Source organism: Tamandua tetradactyla, chromosome 21 (assembly GCF_023851605.1).
Source record: "Tamandua tetradactyla isolate mTamTet1 chromosome 21, mTamTet1.pri, whole genome shotgun sequence".
Lineage (NCBI taxonomy): Eukaryota > Metazoa > Chordata > Mammalia > Pilosa > Myrmecophagidae > Tamandua > Tamandua tetradactyla.
Genome location: NC_135347.1, coordinates 19,705,705 through 19,732,623, shown reverse-complemented (window position 1 = coordinate 19,732,623; position 26,919 = coordinate 19,705,705). Strand labels below are relative to the sequence as shown.

Below are 26,919 nucleotides of genomic sequence, written 5' to 3'. Positions count from 1 at the left end.
CTATACTATCTAGTGCATAGAGGCCAGAGATGCTGTTATTAAATAGCTTAAAATGCACAGCACACAGCTCCCCACATTAAAGAATCATCCAGCTTAAAATGTCAATAAGTGCCACTGTTGTGATATCCTGCTATAGAACCATAAGATTTGGACATAGTGGCATAGTTATTGTGGTACATGAGAAGAAAAAACTGCTATTTTACACATTTTAAGCAGTGAAAGAATGTTTTGGTCACAATTTACCAGGAATAAGTTGCAACTTTCTTTGGATATGTTGATATGATAAACCCAAAACCAAGCAGTGACACAGGACATTCAAAGTCAACTAGTAGGGCAGTGTGACAGTAGCCCAGTGGCAGAATTCTCGCCTGCCATGCCAGAGACCCGGGTTCAATTCCTGGTGCCTGCCCATGCAAAACAAAAAAACAACTAGTAGCAGCTAGAGTCTTTTGTTCCAATCTTTTGATTACTTCTTGGAGTAGTTGAAACAAATATTTGAATTATAATTGCTAAGCATCACTATGTGTTTTCCAAATTGTGTTTTCCAAATTTGTTGACGTGAGTTCTTTGTAATCATTTATTACCTCTGTCTCTTCCTTTCACGCAAACATCCACACATCAACAACAGAGTAAGGATTTCTGTGGAGGTATTTTCTTCCTTAAACTTCTTTTGGGAATGCCCGATAAGCTTCTATGAATGTTTTTCATTTGCCTTTTCTCTACTGCCTAGGAGAAATTGTTATTTCTATGCTTATGTTACTAAGAATTTACTATTTTGACTTTCACCCTCTTCTTTTTTCCCATAACAGATGTTTTTTCAACTTCCAGCCCCCTATTGAAATCAGTTCAATTTCCTATAAATGTTTTATTCTCAACAAGGTAAAAAGTCTATAAGGCAGTTTCTATGGAAAAAAAAAGGAGTTGCTTTAGTGGTTGCTATTAGAAGCCTGAAGAGAATCCATAATAAATAAGCTTGAGAACACCTAGGCTTGTTCTTATGGAATAAAAGTAAACATAGAGGTTAAAGAAGCACAGAAACAAGTTCTAGAAAGAAATTTAGACCTGAGATAGGTGAACACTTCTCATAGCAGGGGCCTTTAAGGATGAATAAGAAAACAGGGCTGTGGGTGGTAGTACATACATCTCTTTCTTACTCTTGCCAATTTAAGGGGGAACAATCTTGCTTTCTTGCTGTTCCTGGCAGTATGGTTTTCACAAACAATTTTTTATAGTTTCCATTTTTTTTTTCTGTACTTCCAGATCAGCTTCATCATACCGCCTTAGAGGTGCCAGCACCAGCTGGACAATGCCTCCCTGTTCTAACTTGCATGCTGCCAGAATGTGATATAACAGAAATGGAACAGCTTTTATAAGGGGAAATTTAATAAGTTGCAAGTTTATAGTTCTAAGGCTGTGAAAATGTCCAAATTAAAGAAATGTCCAATCTAAGGCATCCAGGGAAAGATACCTTGGTTCAAGAAAGCTGATCGTGTTCAGGGTTTCTCTTTCGACTGGAAAGTCATTTGGTGAATATGGCGATGTCTGCTAGCTTTCTCTCCAGGCTTGTTTCATGAAGCTCCCCCCAGGGAAGTTTTCCTTCTTCATCTCCAAAGGTCTCTGGCTCTGTGAGATCTTAGCTTTTTCCAAAATGGGTCCCTCTTAAAGGGCTCCAGTAAGCAACCATACCTTGAATGGGTAGAGACACATCTCCGTGGAAATCATCTAATCAAAAGTTACCACCCACAATTGGGTGGGTCACATCTCCATGGGAACAAAACTATCCCACCAGCAATACTGAATGAAGGTTAAAGGACATGGCTTTTCTGGGGTACATAACAGATTCATACCAGCACACTCCCATCAGAAGTTTGAGTCCTGCTGTGGGGTGACCTTCTCAAGGCTTCTAGGCACTAATATTTCAAACCTCTTTTCTTTGATACCCTGGCCCGAGGGATAGTAGCAGTTTCCTGAAGTTATTATTTCTGTGTGAACTCTATTTTTCTTTTACTTTTCCCATTTCTTTAATACCTTTTAAAACAATCCCTCATATTAAATTTTTTCTGTTAAAATGACTAATGTCTCCTAATTAGCCTCTGACTGATATTACTCCTATGTAAACTGCATTCATTTTATAAATGAGTAAACTGAGGCTCAAGTAGGTTAAGTAACTTGCATAATGTTTCTTCGCTAGCAGGAGACAAAGCTGGAATGTGAATCCAAATCTGCAAGTTCCAATCTTTGCTAAGATTCCAGGAAGAATCAGAGACATAGGAAGAAAACCAGAAGAGTTGTGTGCTGCCAAATTTTGAAAAATAATTTAGGAATAAAAAATTATAGAGAACATTTTAAGAATAAAGGGTGGTAATTCCAACTAGTCAATTCTGTGGGTGTACATAATCTCTTCCATAGTCCTACTAACATGACAGTAAAAGGATTTTTTACAAAGGCATGAGCCCATAAGGAGAAAAGGTAAGAGCATAGCAAACTGGAAATACTAAGATGTTGTGGAAATTAGAAAGCAGGTAAACATGTTGAAATGGACTAAGCAGACTACAGGAAAAAAATAAACCAATGGCTGCAATGGAGAAGTCATAAGAGAGATTAATCCATGTCTCAGAATGACAGAAAGGCCAGAAATGGGAGGCTCCAGGTTCCATAAAAGTCTGCTGAAAACAGCAAAGTGTTTTTTTTTTTTTTTATATGAGCAGGCACCGGGAATCAAACCCAGGTCCTCTGGCATGGCAGGCTAGCATTCTTGCCTGCTGAGCCACCATGGCCCACCCAACAGCAAAGTTTTGATGTTCTTATAAGTAGCAGTTAGATCATCAGATTCTCTTCTCCACAACCTGCAGCCCAGTAGTCACACCTCGCCTTAAATCAAAGGAAGGATTATGACTTAAAAGGGCACTCAGGGTTTGCTGATGCTGATGTCACATTGCTCTTAATGAGAGAGCAGTTTGGATAGAAAGATGACAGAAAGTGGCATCCTCTGTGGGTCTAGAAGTGAGTGATAGGGAACTGCTTAGAGGGGGCTGGTAGATTAGTGATGGAGCAAAGTTTTGGGAAGGATGGAATTCAGAGCAAAGAAACTGGCTGGTCTTGATAGAAGAGATTTCAGAAGTGAAGAAAGTAAAAACGGGTAAAGGTATTTGGAGAAAGTGCGGGGAGATATTACTTCTGAAACATGAATGTTCTCTGTACGAAGTGAAAAGGATGAGATAAAAGGTTTGGAAAGAACAACATACATTTTAATTAGCTGGATAAGGAATCAAACCAGACATTTCTTCAGTCCCAACCACCATTTTTCTGCCATATGTTATTTTTATTCCAAAGAATACTTCCTTAAATGCACATAATTCAGGTCACAAACATGTAGATGTAGACTGGGAGTTAAATTTAACCTCCAAATACGTGGATTTTTAAAAATTAGTTGCCAAGATTCTGAAACTTAGCAATTTATCCTTTTTTTAAAGACTGGATGATCCAACAACACTAGACATGCATTTCAGGATGTCAGTAACTGGCTCGAGCAGAGTGATCAGAACTTTCTTTAGATGGGCTATGTGCTCCCTAACCCCTATCACTAATTTGTGATACTTTTCCAAACAGTGTAGTCACCTGAGTTTATCAGTAACACCCCTGATAAAGTTCCTACATCTTGATTATCACCAAGCCACATATGCAAAATTGAGGTTGACTATTTGTATTTTTCAGTAAAAGGAATGTACAGCATCCCAGGAACCCCTATCCATTACTTTTACTCATAGATTGAGGGCTACAAATGAAATGAAGTACCATTTTAAAAATGATTCCAAGATTGGAATCCTTCTGATAACTGCTGCTGGACCTTCTAAGACCATCCAAATCCATTCTCACAAACTCACTTGCCAAAATAAAATCACTGTAACTGAGAAATATACTCTGGCATCGGTTAAAGGTCAAGCCATTCTGAGATGACTAGCTCTTCTAGATTTGCTTATAAATAGTAATTGATCAAATTCAAGCTTCTGATGTAGGGTTTGGTTCAGAAAAGTTTGATTATAAAACAAATCCAAGTAGATGCTATAGTTTCCTATATTTGAAAATATTTACCATAGGACTGTCAACTGATGCTCATATTTTTATTTTGAAAAAACAATTCTTACATGTGATTCATTAATAATTTGCAATTGCTTTCCATCTAACTGTCCGATGAATCCCAAAAAGAGACTCATTGATATAATATGCTCTGTAATCACAACATAAGAAACGATTAGAAAAGCACTAGCAATAGTTTCAGAAATTTTTAACTGGTGACATCACTTCACTCAAGTGTTATTAAGAGCTGACTAATAAATGAAGATTAGTATATGACTATAAAGATACTTGCACCAGGATAACAACTTCTTTCTTAATTTCAAATTAATGGCAAGATTTCCTAAGATGTATATATCTTGGTCTCATTCATGTAATGAACTTCTGGCATGTGGATTTCAGTTTCTTTGGGTCTTTTCTGATGAAATTGCTTCAGCTCTAGGAGGAAGCTCATAGGGTTTGGTTTGCTTGTGCAGTTTCTCTTCTCTTCTCTTCATAATTTCCCTGAAGTGATTTTTCTCCTTTAAGTCCTTATTTTTAAGCTCTTCAGCCTCACATATTGCATCTTCCTTCTGTTGAATCTTCAACTCCTCCTGCCACTGCACAGAGAGAAAGCATCATTTAGACATATGCAGAAGTATGAGCTGGTTATTAACAACACTTTCAATTAACTAACAATTTCTGAGCATTTATCACTGCCTGTAACGGCATGTGAATAAAGACAAACTAAAAATGTGCTTCTACCACAGATTCACATTTTTGAGAGGGATTTTAAAGGAGGAAGTTTCACAGTTTTCCATGAAAAAAAAATTATCCTCTCAAAATGCAAATAAATGCTCATATCCAATTTTCCTCATAGTTTTTCTCACATTCTTTAGGAATTTTATATTCTACCACAATGGAAAAATATATGAGCCACCACTGATATGTGAAATAAGTCCCACAAAAACAGAATTCCCTCCTTATATTTTTAAAGATGGAAAACCATTCAAAAGAAAAAAGAGTTTATATTTCTATACCTCAAAGGATTATTCCTTCTTCATCAATATGCATTTACTAAAGAACAAGGAATCATAAAATGGAAGACTGAAATGAAAAAGAAATAGCACAGAAAATATAAATTTAAGTGAAAAGCAAAAATTGTGATACCATTCCATATGGAGTTGAAAATGAAATTAATGAGGTTTATTTTGCAGCTGACCACTAAAAAAACTTCTAAGGGATTCATCTCAACTGACTATGTTAATTCATGACACTTAAAACTTATCTGGAAGCAACTACCATAAGAATTAATGTAAGAGTCAAATTTGGAAGCAGTGATGGTAAGTCAACAAAACATCATTATGAGTACCTTTCCCTCTAATATCTTTTGATAAAGGAAATGGTGAAAAGAGATGGTGAACCATTTATAGGCTGGCTTAAAATTTTAGGGCAGAATGATCTCCTGGTATGAAATGTTGGAAACTCATAAAGACACTGCAAACTCCACCCTTTTTGCCATTCCTCAGCCCACATATACACAAATGTCCAGACTGAGCTGAATAACCTACCAATAATTATATAGACTACTATATATGTGTGCTATAAACCATGACTATATTTGTTACCTGGGATGTATAGATATTAATATAACCAAACTTCAGAGTTTGCAACACACCACTCAGCCTTGCCAAATTGACCGCTGAACAAGGGAAATGAGCAAGGGTGAAGATACCAAAGCAAAGAATCAATATTTCCAGGCTCTCCAGCCTCCACCTGGTGATAAATCCTTGTGCACAAACATCCGCCCTTGGGCATTACGACCTTGCAGCATTCTTTTGATATAGCTCCCTTACCCAAACGTTCCCCTTTCCACAGGTACAACTTTGCAGAACTAAAGCAACAATGCAAGGCCAGCAAACTCCCAAGGACCCACCTATGAGAAACCTGCCTAATTCTACCCCCAAATCTTTAAAAACCTCCTACTTGAATCCAGGCAGGTGAGAGGTGAATTCTTGAGTCAACTCTCCCTGCTGCTCCTCCACTAATAAACCTTCCTAACCCCACTGCCAGTGCCATGTCTCTGTCTCTGTCCATTCTATCTAACCTCGGCCCAGCCCCAGAGTTTCATTTCTGGTGCCAAAACCCAGGAGGTGGTTCCTCCCTATCCTCCAACCCTCCACATTAGGATATTGGGTCCCCTCTTCCACCCGTCCTGTGTGGAGATCTATTTGGACTTCTGCCCAGCCTGGGATTTTCACCAAAGGCAGTAAAACTTAAAAAAAGTAGAGTCATATTAAGTATTAAAAATTAAAGCATAATAAAATATCAATTTATTTTATTCTGAGTTAAGTTTTAAAGATATAATAAATATAAAGGTTACCTTCCCTTATCCTGAGACTGTATCTACACATAATTATCACTAATATAACTGGTTTCTCAGAAGCAATTTCACATAAACATCCAGAAAATTGGGGTCAAACATCCAGAACATTCAGACACAGGCTGGAATCCATGCTCTGGTTTAGTTTACAAGTTCTACGGGACCCAACTGTGACTTCTGTAATTTCTTTGGATTTAACAAACTAAGTAATAATATTAAATGTTTAATATGACTACCAGTTTTATGCTATAATGAATGTTAGTAGTTGGTGTAATAATTGTATTGTATCTGTAAACAAAGATAATTAATCGACCTTATATGAGAGTTTTCAATGCACCTCATGGCTTTATTCTCTATATTGTGCAAAACCAACAGATACATAACTTTAAGAAATGTCAGTAAGACAAAATTCTCTGGGTTCTGAAACAGTATATATAAAAGCAGTAAGACATATGAAAACAGTCTACAAGGGGTATCATATCATTATCTCTAGAAGGCAGCTCTTCTTCTTTTCTGAAATTTCAGAAAAATTTCCATGAATCTTTAAAAAGCAATACTACCAAGTACTAACTACTGAATTAGGCTAGCCATATTTCACACAATTTGAATGTATCTATTGTTAAACACAAAGAATTACACAAAAGATTCCTTTTCCATTCTTTAGCTACAGTATAAGCTGTTCTCCAGACTCCGCTGCATTTCAGTGTTTAAACACTGTTTATACCTTAGAAAGAGGAGCAAAAGATGAAGGCTGCTAGGAGCTATTTCCTGGTATCTTTTCTGTAATTCAAACTTCTATCCTCTACCTATGAAATTACCCTCAAGCAAAAACAATCTGGATATTACTATTTCTTATAATCGATTCTAAAACAATTAATGGAAATGAATAGTAAAAAAATAGACAATGCAGTTTATAAACCATTGGACATTTTTTATAATTCTTTGTATTATCATATATTGGTTTAGCAAAAACTCTATTAGTGAATAACAGAACTCACGCTCATTTCATGATTCCAGGGTAATGTCTTCAAACCCCATTATTTGTAGATATTGTTATGGTGACTTAAATATTAGCTCTGTGGTAAATGACCATTCATTATGATCAGAAAATTAAGTAATGCTTTTTTTTTGTTCAAAGATTCACTAATTAAATGTGATGGAATATAATCACATGGAATTCAATCAAATCATAGAATATAATAAAACCTGATTGAAAATAATGCCCTGCTGGTGATAACACTAATTTAAACACATTCGATATGCTACTGGATCCAGATTGTATTTATTTATTTTTTTACTTTTTGCATGGGCAGGCACTGGGAATCGAACCTGGGTCTCTGGCATGGCAGGCAAGAACTCTGACACTGAGCCACTATTGCACCATCCTAGATTGTATTTAAAAAATAAAGACAAAAACAAAAACAAAAAACAGAAAGCAAGTGCTTTCATTCTGACATGAAATGATTGATTAAAAATAGATGATAGATTATAGCATTGCCCAAAGAGAATGCCTTGTATTGCCATTGCTAGTTTAACACATTCAAAGGACAAAGTAATTATCAGTCTCTCTGATCTATTAAGGGTTAAAAAATGGTCAAAAGATTTTGAGTCAAAAGATTTTGTTCCATTATTGAAACTATATTGTGGAGGAAATTACTGTTCAGTGTTCAAATATTAGATTCTTGTCACAAAAAAATCAGCTTAAGTCATAGAACAGAATTAGGCTATGACAAAATACAAATGACAAAATGCCAAATTGTCTGTAACCTAAAGAAGGTGTTGAGGCATATCGTTAGTACAGTAAGCTATAATTAAGTTTGGCAATGCCCAATCATGGTTAGATTTTTACATTCCACATGCAATGCTTCATTTGCAGAAACTATGTTTTCTAATTCAAGGTGCCTTTTAAAGACCAGAGGTTTTGCAGGTAATATCTTACATGATGGTCGATGATTCTTGCCAACTCTTTATCTGCCCGGGTGAAGAAATCTGGATATGGAAACATGGGAAGTTCTGACAAAGATGGATGTTCCCTTCAAAAGAGCACACGAACAGATGTGGTATTAGTATAGGCATTCTCCTCTTCAGAGATACATTTTTAAGTCATAATTCATTCTTAAGCATTTTGACTCTACATTATAAAAATAAAGCACTTATACTATGCAGACAACCATATATTAGCTTTTAGTTTCTGTAAGCCAACTAGGGTTACTAAAATGGACATTTAAAAGTAATTATTTATTTCAAATTTTTTATTGTGAAATATAACATATATACAAAAAAGCAATACATTTCAAAGTACATTGTAACAAGTAGTTATAGAACAGATTTCAGAGTTTGGTATGGGTCATAGTTCCACAATTACACGTTTTTCCTTCTAGCTGCTCCAAGATACTGGAGACTAAACAAAGTATCAATGTAATAACTTAGCAGTCATACTCATTTGTTAAATCCTAGCTTCTCTATTGCAACTCATCCTTCTCCTTTGTTCCTGCTCCCAATCTTTAGGGGTACAAAATGGACATTTTTGAAATATGGCATGACACACAGGTGGAGTCTTAGAAAATAATAAAAACAGCAAACTTCTCTGAGGAGACATAAACCCACAGGCTGGTTGGTAACTGCAGCAAATCAGAAGGTAGGATATAAAGAGTCAAGTAAGCCTGAAGTATATTCTTTTAAATGAAAGTTTTAATTGACACACATAACCCAGAACCCTGGCAATCCTAATAGAAGCCTAAGCCTATGAATTTGATCTAAGATATGCTATGACATGAAGGCTTCTGCCAAGGTCTTTGTGTTACTAAAGACGGAGCGGTGGTAGACCATTTAGCAGAATTTAAAGAGGTTGGCAATGCAAAGCTAAGCCCAAAACTAGTGGAGATTCAGAGTTAGATTGTCCACATAATAATTGCATTACTAAAGTTATTGTGGGTAAATGGTTTTAGACTTCAGAAGAGGTAAAACAATAGGATGATGGTAGACAATGATTTTGATGGGTAGAAAGCAGATTCAAAGGACGTTTGTAAGAGAGAGCCTAAGGAGAGACATAGCTGGTGAGAAATTTCTATTTCCAACATGTGATAAATTTTTAAGACCACGATGTCAAATGTGCATTTTTTCATATTGTTGCCTATACCATGCCAGTGTACCCCGTGTATTGTTAATATGCCACAGCCTACCTCATTTGACCATGCTCTATATCATACAAAATATTTCTCAGACATTTGCACTTATCTTCACATCACCACCTCCCTAGTCTAATCCAATATCTTCTGTCACCTAGACTAAGGCCTGCTTTTTAGAACTCCTGCATCAAACAAGCCTTATGCTCTTTAATCTCTTCTCTTTAAGTAGCCAGAATATATTTTTTCTAAGTACAATCGTCTATTTAAACTATTCAGTACCTTCCCATCACCTTTTTAGGATAAAGACCACATTTGCTAAAGCGGCTTTGCATGATTTCTCCAGACATTTCTGTCCATTCTTTACTCCATCCCACTATGGCTCATTTGTACATGCTTCCCTTCTCCTAATGCCCTCTCCTATTCCTCTATCCATGCTACAGGGTGAGTTAATGTCTCCTCATCCTCTAGCTCTTAGTTCAAGTCCCATATCATAGCTCTCAATCCACTATGGCTTTTCTATCATTGCACTCATCTCAGTTGTAATTTTGCATTTAGTTGTGTGCCTATGTTAATTGTTTGTCTTCCATAGTAGAGTGTGAGTTACATGAGTGTGGAAGTTTTACATGTTTACTTGTCATCATCTCATCAGGTCCAACACAGTGCCACTAGGCATACAGTGGAAGGTTGTATGTTTTCTGAATGAGTAAATGAAAGCTGTGGTTTGCCTCAATCCCCATTATAGTTCCAAGTCATCAGTAACAGTCTACCAGACAACATTCCATGTCAGTGGCACCCAAGATAGCAGGAGAATGACAGTATCAGGAGAAAAATTGCAGAGTGTGATTGACAGCAGGAGTTCATAGGAAAATAACTCAAATGGCAGGTAACCTGGAAACTGTATAAGACCTCACCCAACCTATAATATTCAGAAGCACTGTGTGTGGGAGGGGGGAGGAATTCTGTGCTTCCCACTGCATGCATAATTAGGGCTCTTAAAATATATATATTGTGGGGACTGGAATTCCTTTATTTATTTTTTACATAGCTGTGGCATTTATTTTCACAACCAACTTTTTTCTTCTTTGTGAAAAATAATATATATACAAAAAAGCAATAAATTTAAAAACACTGCAGCAATTAGTTGGAGAACAGATTTCAGAGTTTGGTATGGGCTACAATTCTACAATTTCAGGATTTTACTTCTGTCTACTGTAAAATACTGGAGATTAAAAGAAGTATCAATATAATGATTCAGCAATCATGCTCATTTGTAAAACACTTCCTTCTCAGTATAACTCCACCATCCTTTGCTTTCTCTCACTCTTTAGGGGTTTTTGAACCACAGTTATTCTAAAATTTTCATGTTGGAAGGGGCAGTTGATAATATGGGATAGAGGGATGGAACAATTTGAAATTCTGGAGAGGCTAGTCCCTCTGCATTTCAGGACTTGTTTGGTCTTGGGATCCATCTGGAGGTTGTAGGTTTCTGGAAGTTACCCTAGTGCATGGAAGCTTTGTAGAATCATATATAATGGCTTAGGTCTTCTTTAGAATCAGCAGGAATGGGTTTGGCAAGTTATGATAAATAGTAATGTCTAATTGAAGCTTGCCTAAGAGTGACCTCCAGAGTATCCTCTCAACTCTATTTGAACTCTCAGCCACTGATACCTTATTTGTTACACTTAGGTTCCTTTTTTGGTCAGGATGGCATTGTTGATCCCATGGTGCAAGGGCCAGGTTCATCCTGGGAGTTATCTTCCATGCCACCAGGGAGATTTTCACTCCTGCACATCATGTCCCACATAGGAAGGAGGGCAATGATTTCACTTCCAGAGTTGGCCTTGGAGAGAGAGAGGCCACATCTGAGTAACAAAAGGGGTCTTCTAGAAGTAAACCTTAGGTATACCTATTGGTAGGCTAAGCTTCTCCGCTACACACATAAGCTTCACGGGAACAACTTTCAAGATCAAGGGTTTGGCCTATTGATTTGGGTGTCCCTAATATTTGACACAGTATCAGGAGTTTCACCAATGGTAACAGACAGGTTGAGTTAGATTATATGCTACAGAAAATTTAGGTTCTGGACAAAACAAATCCTTTTTACTTTGGTCTCAAAGAGTAGGTGAAGTTCTAAAACATAGACAATGTCTTCCTTACCCTGTATTCTGAATTACCTTAATCTTGATCTGATTGGCTTCATTCTTATCTCTAAATACCAGATTATGCATATATAAAACAGCCTCTCAAAATCCAGAAAAAAACAGTTACTGCGCCGGACTAAATGTGACTGTTATAACAGTTTACAATCTAGGCTCCTGTTTCTTTTAAGTATTTTCTAAATAAGACCATACAATATTTGTTCTTTTATTTATGACTAATTTTGCCTCCCCAAATGTCCCATAGGTTCATTCACAATGTTGCATGCCTCACAACTTCGTTACTTTCCATAGCAACACAATATTCGATCATACGCATGCACCATTGCTCACCAATCTGCTTCTCAATCAGTGCATCCTTCAATCAGCTGCATTCATTACGTATAATGTCCAAAGTCAACAGTCTATTGATACTCTCAATTTTAGATAATTTCATTGTTCCCAAGAGAAAGATAATAAATAATCACATCCTTGCCAAAAAGAAAATCCAACCTCCCCTTAACTCTTGTCCCTTCCCCCATTATTTACTCTTAGTGATGTGGTATTGTTTATATTTTCCTGTTAAGCATAGCCCATAGGATGCATAGCAGTTTCCTCCCTATATCCCACACTTATACAGTCTTTGTACAAGATTCATACCTTTTCAGTAGTTCATGCAAAAACGTATTTATTTTATAGTGCTAATCAGTGGGACACATGGGTCTATACAACTTTCAGTCATGTTCACCTACAATATGGTAATATTACTTATAGACCTACTAGTGAACCACCTTCATTTCTATCTATTCCCTTACATTTAAGTTCACCCCAAAGGTTAGCTAACCATTTACCCATCTCTAGCTCCTGTGTATCTCTACATCCCCTATATTTTGTATTATAGGCCTCCGATTTTACCTTTACCATGGTCATAAAGTGGAATCATAAAGTATTTATCCTTTTGTGTCTGGCTTATTTGACTCAGCATTATGTCCTCAAGGCTCATCCATCTTGTCATGTGCTTTAGGAAGTCATTTTGTCTTACTGCTGCATAATATTCCATCATATGTATATAACATTTTGTTAATCCACTCATCTGCTGATGGGCACTTGAATTGTTTCCATCTTTTGGTGACTGTGTCTTAAACTATTAAAGAAAATATGAACCCTAGAATGATAGAGGGTTGAGGACTATGCTGGTTTGAAACTATTATGTACTCTAAAAAAGCCATGCTTTATTCCTGATCCAATCTTGTAAGGTCAGACTATTGTTTAGGGTAGAAACCTTCGATTAGATTGTTTCCATGGAAACTGAGCCACACAACATTTTGATTAGATTACTTCCATAGAGATGTGGTGCTCCCTATTGTGGGTATGGCCTTTTGAATAGATGGAGGTATAACTCCACCCATTCAAAGTATATCTTGATTAGTTTATTGGAGTCTTTTTAAAGGGGAAACATTTTGGAGAAAGTTCAGAGCCAACAGAGACACCAATATTTGGAGATGCTTAGAGTACTGACAAGAGAGCAGGTGCCTAGACACTGACGTTGGGAGACAGAGCATAGCAGGGATCGCCATGTGTCTTGCTAAGCAAGCTAGAATCCAGAGGTGTGTCCAGGAGCATCTATGAAGGTCCAGAGATGCTTAGAGAGGAAACCACTGGCATGAGAAGTTGGAAGCAACAGAACTGGGAACAAGGACCAGCAGACAATAGCCATGTGCCTTCCTATGTGACAGACTTCAGCCTTTCTTGAGTATCTTTATCTGGATGCCTTAGTTTGGACATTTTTATATAAGAATTGTAAACTTATAACTTAATAATTTCCCTCTTGAAAAGCCATTCCACTTCTGGTATATAGCATTTCAACAGCATCAATAAACTAAAACAAGCATATCCAGGGACAAACACTTGGGTTGACTTGATTCAACAAAATCTGGACACTTTTGAGACTCAAAGGATTATGCTAAATGCCGTTAAAAGATAAATAATAAAGAATCTCTAAAAAACATTTAAAAGTCAAAAGCATTCATTCTTGAAAAAAAATCCCTCTTGAATAATATAAGGATACATTTTAAAAATGCATAAAACATAAGATTAAAAGACCTGTAAAACGAGAAAAGTAAAACAGTATGATCATACATATATGATTTCTGTTTACTTTAGGTGAATAGTTTATATTAGAAAATACAAATGCATAATTATAATATGAGACAACACAAGACATTTGAGAGATATGCATTCAATGAAATATATTAAAAATATGTAAAATGTTTAAATATATAGACTGTATATTCAGACAGACCACAGAACAAATTTTGACTCTTCTACTTAGTGTTATTTAATCCCTCTGTTCTCAGTTTCTGCCTTCTAATATAGAAAAATAGTAGTACCTACCTTATAATGCTTTTACAGAGATTAAAAAGGGATAAAACATACAGCATGCTTGACAGAACAAACATTAAACAAGTTTCAGCTTTATTATCTTTACGACCATCATAACTTAAAGAATTCACAAAAGGAAGATATCGGTTTTAGCTGGTACAATCAAATAAGGGAAGAAAAGAATAGGATAGAAGACAATTTAGATGAATCTTAAATAATCTGTAGCATTTTCCTGATTGGAGTAAACTAGAAAGTGAAGAAAAACTCTTCCAGAAAGATGGCAAGACCAGAGCAAAGACTCAGAGGAAGGAAGCAGAGAACTTACAGAGAAGAAGAACATAAAGAACAGTAGGTGACTCATTCATTCATTCAGTCAAACATTTATTGAGAAAGGGGATGGTATTACAAGGAGTGAAAAGAAAAAAAGGAAAGACACTAGATAACAGCCCTTAAAGAATTCAATATTCACATGGGAGGGAGACGTGTGAACAGACAAATATATTACAAAGGAAAAACTACTGTAAAATAATAGCAGGGGCTATGAAGTAGAAAGGTGATTAGATAGGGTCATTCAATTTAATGTTAGAATGGCTAAGACAGAATTTCCTGGATTAGTTCTACATTATTTAAAAAATGATGGGATTTTTTAAAAAAAGATCTATTTGGGACATGCTTAATTTCTTTAATTAATTAATTACTTAATTAATTAAAGATGAGAAATATAGAGTGATATTTACAAAAAACAACAACCCAAGGAATAGCATATTTTCTTATATAGAAGCTTTTTTTTTTTTTTCCAAGTCCTGAAGACTCTCCTGAGGGCACACAGGCATGGAGCGGGAATTCCATGAGGTATGAAGAGAACTAGGTATACCCAAGTTCCAGGCCTCTTTCAGCCTCCAACTTACACCCAGATCCAAGATTCAATGTTGAAGTATCAACTCTGCAGGTAAAACATTGCTTTCATCTTAGACTACAAATCACTGGAATTACTCAATGAAGAGAAGATATTGTATCAATTAAACAAATCACAGAATTTCATCTTAGTTGAATAATTCAATGGCTTTACCCCTTTTCATGCTTGTTTTAGAGAAACTGGACACCAATCAACACGATAGGGATGGCTTTTCTCTAGCAAACTTTATTTTTCTTTTCATGCATCATTATGGATTTCCTTTCACAAACTCAAATGGTTCCAAATTAATGATATGCCTTTTTTTTTCCTTTTGGAAGCTCAATTTTTTTTATTCTGTGGCTTCTGAACCCCTCTCTTTAGAAAACATCCTTATCTCCCCCAGTTTCACAGCAGTTTCTTCTGATAAAATCCTTGGTTTTTTTTTTTTTAAAGGAAAGACAGAGAGAAGGAAGGAAGGATAGAAGGAAGGAAGGAAGGAAGAAAGGGAAACATTTTTAAACATTTTCTTGTTTTATTGTATTCTGTTTCTCCGTTTTTGTTACATGGGCTGGGGCCGGGAATCGAACCGAGGTCCTCCGGCATAGCAGGCAAGCACTTTGCCCGCTGAGCCACCGCGGCCCGCCCAAATCCTTGGTTTTTGACGGCAAGAAAATATCTGAGTCATTCTTCTCTAATTAAAAAGTAGACACTGTTCTGGGAAATGGATTCATTTTAGAAGAGAATGGTATTAGAAACTTGCATCTAGGAGATAGACAGGATATTGGACTATTCCCTTCCCTAGAACTGTAGAAGTTAAGTAAGATGATACCAGAAAGAGAGGCTACTTAAATTACTCTGACAGAGTATGGTAAATCATCTTTTATCAAAAGATCATGGGTTCATGCTATTTATAATTAAATTAACTTTGTCTTTTACCTCTCTCTAACCTAAGAGTTTGTTACTCAGAATTTCTCCTCTTTTCATTTGCTTTGTCATACAGTACCAAAGAACATCAATTAAATTGTGCATTCAAGTAGCAGAATTGCCTCCAACATTTAGAAGTTGCTGTGTTTTGTTCTTTGGGACCAAAAGGGTTAATTCTGTTAATATTACTGGAGCAATAATTGCTTGAAAAGACAGCAAGTTCCCTCTTTTCTCTAAGGGAAACTGAAGAATGTGCAGATTCAAAACATCTACCATTTCAGTTGGAATAACATAAGATCTGTAAACAATAACAAAGTATGACACAGAAAAATAAAAGCCTTTAAGGATTTTATTGTTTGTTTTAGTTTTTATCTAAATTTTCACTTAGTTCTTTTCTAAGGACACTAGAGTCATAATTTCTTAACAGGGAATTTTTGTGTTGGACCCCAATTTATTAAAAATCTTTGAATAAATACAAATCTTAGTGTTGTATTAATAAAACTTTTCAAGTGCTGTTAAGGATTTCCATTTGCCACTCTAGTAGAGATGCTTGCAGCAAACCAATGTTCCCACAGAAAACAACCATTATAAGAGATAGATTTTTTAAAATAAAATCTGTTGAGGGCATTGGTGAGGAGGTCAGGACTTTAGCGTCAAGATCCCTACGAGAAAGGAACCATGGGGGAAGTAAGCGACGTTCTGCAAGATATGTTTCCCTGTTGGGTATTTCCCCATTTTTGCATGGGGTAAAGGTGGATAATTCAAACAAAGGAAAATTGACTGGAGCAGAGAACTCAGCAGAGCATTTGGTAATATTACAGCATTAGACAGACAAATAATAGAATCAGAGGTGCCAGGTTAGCTAAGGCTTGACTAAAATCAAGGGAAAGAATTCCACAAGCATCACTACCTAAGCCCTCAAGGCATTTCCTGAATTTTTTAACTAAGCAGGCTAAGAAGCCAAACAAAAAAAAGTCAATGAAAAGCCGCATGGATTTTCTCGAAATTCTACAGTATTAAGATGAAAAAAAAAGGTGGAAAACAATATTCACAAAAATAGGTGAGGCCTTGATAAATAGCTCAGCTTTTCATTTAGGATCTGGAAATCTACACCTGGAAATATGTGTGAGTCAGATGCAGATCTCACTTAAAAGACTGCTGTAAGCCTGGAGTCATTTCACTCACTGGTTGGATTAAAGTCCTCTTTCCTAATTAAGCAACATAGCAAAACAAGGTGAATTATATATAAGAATATAACATATATATATAATAATATATATAATTATATATAAGAATATAACATCAGCCAGGAGGCTTTATAATATTTCATACAGATGATACAGCATTAAATAATAAATTAACAGGTAATACAAACAAAAAGTAGTAGGAGAGTGATCACCAACCAATTAATGGATAAGGAAAATGTGGCATATGCAATGGATATTATTCAGCTGTAAAAAGGAATGAAATCCTGATATATATAACAACGTGGATGAACCTTGAAGATAGCATGTTGAGTAAAATAAGCCAGACAGAAAAGGACAAATATTGCATGATCTTACTGTTTTGAAACAATTAGAATGAACAACCTCATGGAATCAGAATCTAGAATATAGGTTACTAGGTAGCAAGATGGGTAGGGGATAGGGAGTCAAAGCTTAAAATATACAGAGTTCCCATTTAGAATGCTGGAAAAAATGAAATATATATTTGAATGTGGATAAGAGAGGAAATATTAAGTTATACATATGATAACAGAAGAAACATTTAAAAAATTACATGAAACTGCACTATACAGCACACTATGTATAACTGAATTATATTTAGAACAATTATACAACAATACATTTATAAAAATGTGCTTTCATCAATTGTAACAAAAGCAACTCACCAATGCAAGGTGTTAATATGGGGAGGGGGTATATGGGAATCCTGTATTTTATGCATGATTTTTCTGTTATCCCACAACTTATCCAATTTGAAAAAAAAAAGTGGAAGAGGAAGAAAACAACAATTACACAGAAGACTAAGATATTAGAGCTATAAAATATGGATTTTTAAAATAACTATGATAAATATGTATATGAAAATGATGGAGAATTTTATAATCAAACGGAAATCTATTCAAAAACTCACATAGTAATTCTAGAATTTAAAAAAGTCAATAGATAGCTATAACTGCAGACTGGACACAGTAAAAGAGATTAGTGGACTGGAAGAAAGGAAAGTAGAAATATTTAGGCTAATGCAGTGAACAAAACAGATCCAAAATATAGAATAGAACAAAGGAAATGTATGAAAATGTTCAAAGTAGCACTATTTATAGTCATAAAAAACTAAAACAACCCAAATTCTTATCAATAGTAAAATCAATAAATTGTGGTAGATTTATAAATGGAAATATTTTAAATTTCAAAATAATATAAATGAAGGAACTCTAGCCAGACACACGCAAATTGAATAAATTGTGGTAGATTTATAAAACAGAACACTATAAAGGAGTATAAATAAGTCATCTCTAGGTAGACACAAGCACAAAGAATAGTCTGAGCACTAAAAGCAAGTTGTAGAAAAAGCATAAAGATATAATTTTATTTATAAATATTTTAAAATATATAAAAATAAAAATATATAAAACTAAATATTATTTTTTAAGGATGCATAAATTTATGGCAAAACTGTAAAGAAAAGCAACAGGACAGTTTAGAAAATTCAGGACACTGGTTAACACTGTGAGGGAGAGCCATGCAACTAGGGAAGTTCACAAAGAGAATTTCCAACTGTGGCAACATTTATTTCTTAACCTGGATGATGGGAACTTGGGTGATAGTTTTACTATCATCATCATCATATCATTATTTTCACTATCATTACTTAAATTGTATACACATGTTATATACACTCTTGTTTAAGCCAAATGCATATTTTTGCATGAATGAAACATATTTTGCAAAACCAGTTCTGCCTTCTGTGGTAATTGCATAATTGCCTAAAAGAAGAGCTACAAGGACACTTTTGTACAAGTAAATTGAAGAGAATGGACAATAAGAACTCTAAGTGTGAAATATGGTTTTGACAAAATCCAAGTAGGCTGATCACATATTTGCAGTGCTGCTTGCACCTGGATAGGACTAATATCAATTGACTATGGAAGACTTCAGGTGCTACCATCCAAGCTATCCCCAGGAATTTAGTGGACTACAAGGAGGCTGGAAGTCCTAGATGTCTTCATCATGTTGATAAGGTAGCACTTGTCCAGGCAGGGACAACACCACTCTCTAATGTCACCAGATAATCACACTCCTCAGGCTTTCTAACGTCACTTATATTAAGGTCCTTGGTCTCCATGGCTGGAGATGCCAAGAAACTTGGTCTCATGCTCAGTCTACCTTCAGATGGGGCTCAAGTGTTTTCCTCTTTGGGGAGATTTAGTATTTTCAGTAGATTTTATTCCAAACCTGCTTTCTCCTCTTTCTTTTTTTGAGCTCCTTGTCTCCTCTACAAATTGGGAATCAATCCTGTTTCTCCAGGTCCTTCTGATACTTTATCATATTTCCCTTATATCCTGTTTCAGCTTGGTAAGGTTTGAACTATCTGCTCAGAGATGTAGAGAAGCTTGAGGCTCTACCGCTTCACTCTGCTCTATCCCCTCATTCCCTCGTGGGATCTTCACTCTCAGGGGCTCAGTACAGAGATGCTGATACTTCATTAACAAATGGCGATGATTTTTTCCATAAAATAGGTTTGCCCGCCACTCAGCATTGTCCATTTTTAATATCTAACCTCCGTTAATGGAATTAGTGGTGGGAAAATAGAACTACCCTTTGTCCACCAAGCGTTTGCTTTCTCAAACAGAACTTACAGAAACCAAGACCAAAAGTAACAATTCAAACTGACCTAAACTTTGAAAAGGCTTTGAAAGTGCCTGTATATGTCACCTGCCCAAACCTCCTAAATCAGTCCAGGACAGTTAGTTTATCCTCAACAAAATTATATCTTAAATAGAAACACCTGCTAATACTCAGTAGCTTTGTTCTCATTTCCATTTTAATTCAGTATTCTTAGGAACAACATATTACACTGAAAAGTTAAAATTTTCAAATTCTTAGAAGATAAGTCAACCAATGCCTTCATACTCAGAACCCCACCTGATCAGACTTAATCCTTTCCATAAAGTAGGAGGATCTTTAAAGTAGGATCTTTAAAGTAGGAGGATGAAAAATACATGAATTTTTGGAATGGAAATTTCTTATCTCAAATACTTCTAATTTCCCATTTTGGAGGGGTCATTGGTAGAAAGACTAAATCATATCTGAGTTCTGCACAGAACTTTTATTTTCTTTGGCTTGAATTAGATTGCCCAAATCACTGAGCATCAATTACAGCTACCTGAAAGTTTCAACATTTAAAATTCAAATATTTCAATGGAGTTATTTAAAGTTTTGAAACTAACTCTAAATCACTGTCCTTGTCTGCTTTTTAAAGATAGATTAGTAAATAAAGAGCTTGTTCTCAACTTTATTATTACCATTACGAGCTTCCACATTTAAAATATCTGGCACCTATTTAATAGCCCTTGTTTTATAGTTCTCGGATTTTAAAACATTTCTCCAGAGATTTTCCTTTCAGTTGAGAGTTAAAGCATTGCTCTGCTCTCACTCCTACAACTTCTGCAACCCGGGCATTTATCCATTTCTGACTGGCGTAAAGAACTGTCAGCAAAGGGGTGGCTGCAGGGTCCTTGGACTTCTGCCATCCCCACTGATCCCATCCCAGGGGGCTCTGTCTCAGACATCAACATCTACAATTTCACTCTCACTTTTCCTTGCCAGAGAGACTATTGATCTGGTGGAGTCCATATACAGCTCCTGCTGGAAAGTTTCAGGTGTCACGTTCACATTGGTTAGAGCCTACAGAAGCAACTAAGCAAGTGAAAGTCAAGGCTTTTAGAATTTTAATTTCTTTTCACTCCACTGGGTCAAAATATCCGGTGGACACATTCCACAGAAACAATTATCCTGTACTCCCAGACACAGAATTTCGCAGTCCTGAAACTAGGAATGGTCCACTGTTACACTGGCATTGCAGATTTATCCTCTACTGCAGTTCATTTGCAACTCCCCACATCCATTAGGGTCTGGGGTATTTTATCAATCCCATTTTAGACACTAATCCATATGGTTATCACATCGGGACTGTTATGTGATAACCATATGGATTATGACTGAAATATGTCAAAAGACACAATAAAAGTTGCTAAGTTTCTTTGAGGCCACTTAAGGAAGCTGCTGCTTGCCTACGCAGGAATAAGCACAGTGTGTCCCCCTGGCAGGAGGATGGCTTCAGAAAAGTTCTGTAACAAATCTTGACAAATGAGTAGGAGCTAGTATAGAGGTAGGGAGAATAATGGTGCCTATGACTTAAGTGAACAGATGCATCCAAGTGCCCCATGAGGGACACAGGTTGAGTGGAGAATAAGTGATAATTTCAGTTTTGAGTACATTGAGCTTGTGTCTTCCTATAGCAACTCAGGCTGTTTATTCTCTAGGCCTGTTGAATCACTGTCAACCTGGGAATTCTCTGCTCTCTGCTCAGGCCACTCTTCCTGGTACCCTGCATGTCCTTTTCTCTTCATTTATTTTCATTTAGGGAATATATCCTTAAGAAGTTTCCTAATATACAGTGAATAGAAGATAAGTATATGAATAGAAGAGCTTAGTATATTTGAAAATGTCTTTATTCTACATTTGATAGAATATATTCAGATCTCACTTATCTGAACTCTTACTATCCACATTGAAGATAGGACTAAATTCAGATAAATTTTTTGGTTTTGTTTTTGCATGGGCAGGTACCATGAATCGAACCTGGGTCTCTGGCATGGCAGGTGAGAACTCTGCCTGTTGAGCCACCATGGCCCGCCCCAGATAAATTTTTATATGAAACTTGTAGTCTATTTTTCAGATATTATGAAATATATATGCACATGCACATATATACTACTTAGAGTGGATGTAATTGTTCCTCAGAGTACTGAGGCAGTTGTTTCATTGTCTTCTTGTTTCTCATGCTGCTTTTGAGCAGTCTGATGCCATTCTGATTTTTGGACATTTGTTGACTTGTTCTCTCAAGGGCTGTAAATTTCTAAATATTTATTGCTAATTTTCTCATAGAAAAATGCTGAGATCACAACGGCATAACAAAATAAATGTTTATTTCTTGCTCACATAACTCTGATGCAAGTCAAAAGGAGCTTCCTCCATCTGATGACCCAGGAATTCTTGCCCTTTCCATCTTACAGTGTTGCAAACTCATCCTGTAGCTTTCAAGGTCACTTCGAGAGGAACAGAAAGAAATTGGGGAAATATGAGGAAATATACTGGTTCTTAATTGCTTTGGCAAAGTATCATGGCACTTTTTCTCACAGTACCTTGGCAAAAACTATGTTTATAACCCAGGGTTTCTCAACCTTGGCCATATTGGCATTTGGACCCAGATAATTTTTTTTTGTGGGGCTGTTCTGTGCATTGTAGGATATTTACAGCATCTCTGGTCTCTGCCCACTACATGCCACTAGCAATCCCATTTGTGGGAATCAAAAATGTCTCTAAGTATTGCCACGGTCTTTGAGAGGTAAAAATCACCCTTGGTTGAGAACCACTGTCCTAATTTAACTACAAGGAAGTCTGGAAAATGTAAGGAAACACATGAAATGATTTATAGTCACTAATGGTCCCTGCCACAGTAAGATTTTTTTTTTTTTTTTTTTTTTTTTTTGCATGAGTAGGCACCAGGAATCAAACCTGGGTCTCCGGCATGGCAGGTGAGAATTATGTCACTGAGCCACCGTTGCATTGCCCCACAGGAATGCAATTCTTTTCTGTTTTTGTTTTCTTTTTTTGCATGGGCAGGCACCAGGAAATGAACCTAGGTCTCTGACATGGCAGGTGAGAACTCTGCCTGCTGAGGCACCATGGCCCGCCTCACAGGAAGTTTTAAGTACACTTTTTCCTTAGTCTTTCAATTTTTACAATGAAGTGTATAGTAGACACATTACTAACATCATCCTCAATGAACCCTACTTCTTAGTACTCATTCCCTTGTGCAATTCCCTCTCCTTGTGTGTGGGCTGGACTAATGACTTGCTTTTACCCAGTAGAATACAGCAATGGTGACGGGATATCTCTTCTGTGATTAGATTACAAAAAAATGTGACTTTTGTCTTGTTAGCAAACTCTAATGCATTTTTGGCTTTTAGCCTTTGATAAAGCAAGTTACCATATTCGGAGAGGCCTACAAGACAAGAGGAAACTGATGATGGTCTAAGGTCAAAAGCCACCAAGGAATTGAAGCTCTCAGTCTCACAACCCTCAAGGAACTAAATCCAGCCAACAACCACTGAGTGAGTTTGGAAATGGATTCTTCCACAGTGAAGCTTTCAGGATCCCTGGCCCACACCTAGATTGGAGACTTGTTAGAGATTCTGAAACAGTGAACCTAGCTAAGCCATGGCTTGATTCCTGAACCACAGAAATTGTGAGATGATAAGTCTATGCTCTTTTAGCTGCTAAATTTGTTATGCAGCAATGGACAACTAATTCAAAGTGCATTGCAGTTATTGGGCATAATTTGGGCTTGTTAATTCTGTAACTTTAGTTATTGAGCATATTTGGGCTCCTTAATTCTGTAAATTTGTCTTTAATTGTTTAAATAATAATAAAAAGTTTCATTAATAAATAACTCTTCTTTGTCTTCTTTGTTCTCTTTCTTGGAATTCCCTCCCTAATGTTAGACTTCTGGAACTGTGCCTCTTATTTTCTTATCTTCTTGCTCCCATTTTCTTGTTCTTCGTCTTTATTGTATTTTCTGGGAGATTTCATCAACTTATCTTCCAAACCTTCTGTTAAAATTTTGAATTCCACTATTGTGTTCTTAATTTTAAGAACTCTTTCTTTCTTTCTTATTCTTTCACTATTCTTTTTGATAGTTTCACTGTTCCATGGATGAATAATTTTCATTTATTTCTCAGAGGATAATAATTATAGCTTTTTAAAATCTTTTATTCTGCACTTCTGCACTGTTCAGTTTTTTCTGATTACCTTTAATGTTTTATTTGTGCTCAAGTTTATTCGGAGTCTTGTTTCTAATATTTGGTGATTCTTATCTCTCTATTCATATCTTAACAACTCTATTAAGAGGTAAAATTGACTCACAATAAATTGCGTATGTTTAAAATGCACAGTTACATGTTTTGATATGTATACACACAGGGAATCATCACCCTATTCAAGAAAATGAACACATCAATCATGACAAAATTTTCCTCATATACCTTTTCTCTACCTGTGCTTAAGAGAAAATAGTGAAAAAAACAGTTGGAAGTTCTGAGTGGATTGCTGGGGCTTGTTGAATAATGACCCTTGCCATGCAGTGATTGGGTAGTGACTATACTTGTTATGTATTGCTGTGTAACAAATTATTCCAGAATTTAGGAGCCGAAAAAAAAAACATTTATCATCTCAAAGTTTCTCTGAGGCAGGAATTTGGGCATGGTTTAGCTTAGGGCCTCTCACTGAGGGTCTCTCATAAGGTAAAATCAAAGAGTTGGCAGGAGCATCAGACATCTCAAAGCACAACTGTAGAAGGACCCATTCAAGTTGATTCACATGTTGACAAGCCTCAGATCCTTGCTAACTATTGTTGGGAGACATCTGTTTCTTGCCACTTGAGCCTCTTCTTAGAGTAGTGTGATGGTTTGAAGCTGTATGGACCCTAGGAAAGGTCATGCTCTTAAATCTAATCCATTCCTGTGGGTGTGGACCCATTGTAAGTAGGCTTTCTTTGGTGAGTAGGATCTTAACTTGAGATGTGACCCACCTCATTTAGAATGGGTCTTAATTCTCTTCCTGGGGCCCTTTATAAGAGGATAAAAGAGAGAGAAGACCCGGAAAAAGGCCCCAGAGAAGCTAAGAGATGAAATTCAGAGAAGCACACAGAGAGGCTAAAAGAGAATAAAAACAGAGAAGTTGAGAGACAAGGATGCATACAGAAGCTCAGAAAGGAAGCCCACCGAAGCCAGACACTGAAGAGATGAAACCTAGCAGATATCTCCATCTGCCTGGCCATGCGACAAAGGAGTTGAGGATTGCCTGTATCTAGGCTTCAGGGAGAAGGTATCATCCTTGGATTAGTCATGGTTCTCCAGAGAAACAGAACCAACAGGACATATCTGTAAATATGAGATTTATAAAAGTGTCCCTTGCAACCATGGGGATGCAAAAATCCAAACTCTGTAGGGGTAGCCACGAGGCTGGCAACTCCAATGAAGGTTCCTGACAAACTCCACAAGAGAGGCTCCTTGGCTAAAGAAGTGCAAATTCTCTCTACTCTCTTAAAAGTCTTCAACTGGGTGGATTATATCCAATTGACTGGCTTCTCTCGTTGCAGAAGACATACTCTTAGTTGATTGTAAATGTAATCAGCCACAGATGCAATCAACTGACTGGTGATATAATAAACCAGTCTTCTGGTTTATTAACTAGCCACAAAATATCCTTGCAGTACTGGTTAGGCCAGTGCTTGCCACCCAGACAACTGGGTACCATCACCTGGCCAAGCTGACACCTGAACCAATCATCACAGTCTTGTTTATACTTTGATGTGGACATTTTCACAGCCTCAAAATTGTAAACTTGTAATAAATCCCCATTGTGAAAGTCAGCTTATTTCTGATATATTGCATTTTGTCAGCTTTAGCGAACTAAAATAGACAACATACTATATGGCAGTTGGTTTTTCTAAGACTGAATGAGAAAAAAAGTAACAACAGAGAGCCTGAAGGAGAGAAGGCAGAGTTTTTTAGAAGCTAATCTCAAAAGTGATATCTCATAACTTCTGCTATATTGTATTCATTAGAAGTGAATCACTAAATACAGACCATACTCAAGGAGAGAGGATTACAGAAGTGTATGAATGTCTGAAGGCAGGGATCATTGAAGGCCATCTTAGAGGCTGCCTACCACAGAGATCCACACATTTTCTTGGGTAAACTTCAAATGATAGCACATCTAGGCCTTTTCTCTTGTGCTGGTAGAGACATTAGACAACAACCTCCTGCCTGGGGTCTTTAACCCTGGGCCTCTGAGAAACTAGGGCAGGGGAGAAAGCAGAAGTCATACAGATAGAAGTACAAGTTTTGATTCTTACTATTCACTATGAAGACTACCTGTATTTAGCAATTCCTTGTCGTTTTTAAGCAGTAAAATAGTCTGATCAGAATTCAGTTTCAAAATGATTACTCTGACGTGCAGACTGAACAAGAAATATTTAAGAGATGTAGGACATTTCAGGAGTTATATAAATGAAGTGGTGGCAATGAGAATGAAAGATTGGAAGATCTGTCTCATCAGAAGAGCAATTGATTATCATGGCAACAATAAGATTTTGAGTTGAGGAATATAAGAGACAATGTCTTTTCCTGTCATTTCTACTTCCAGATGATTCTACTGTTGCTTGCTAAAGAAGAGAATAGTATAGTACTTTAGGCTTGAGGCTAATGTATGAGGAATAATCAAATATCAATATCCCACTTGTATTTTATTACAGAGGTTCCTCAAATGTGATGTCTTTTTAAATGCAATTTTATTGAGATATATACATATAACATATAATCATCCAAAATGTACAATGGTTCATATTACCATCATATAGTTGTGAATTCATTACCACACTCAATTTTTTAACATTTTCATTACTTCCCCCCCCAAAAAAGAAAGAAAACCCAGAATATCCCATAGCCCTTGTGCCTGTTTGAAACTGCTGTGTATCTCAGAAAAGCCATGTTCTTTAATTCTTGTTCAATACTATTGGGTGGGATCTTTTTGATTAAGATTTTTCCATGGAGATGTGACCCACCCAATTGTGGGTGGGACCTCTGATGAGGTGGTTTCCATGGAGATGTATCTCCCCCATTCAAGGTGGGGTTGCTTACTGGACTTAGGAAGGAACCATTTTGGAAAC

At 36.4% G+C, this 26,919-nt stretch overlaps 1 protein-coding gene across 2 annotated transcripts in view; it reads right to left on the bottom strand.

Moving 5' to 3' along the window:
- Nucleotides 1–4,085: 4,085 nt before the first annotated feature.
- TMEM232 (transmembrane protein 232) overlaps nt 4,086–26,919 on the bottom strand; it is a 341,832-nt gene continuing 318,998 nt past the window's right edge. For both annotated transcript variants that reach the window (XM_077139001.1, XM_077139002.1), the window contains exons 14-15: nt 8,376–8,469; nt 4,086–4,673 (exon numbers count right to left, since the gene is read on the bottom strand). In XM_077139001.1, coding sequence (XP_076995116.1) covers nt 4,473–4,673; nt 8,376–8,469 — 295 coding nt within the window. In that variant the 3' untranslated portion in view covers nt 4,086–4,472. The remainder of the gene's footprint in view (nt 4,674–8,375; nt 8,470–26,919) is intronic.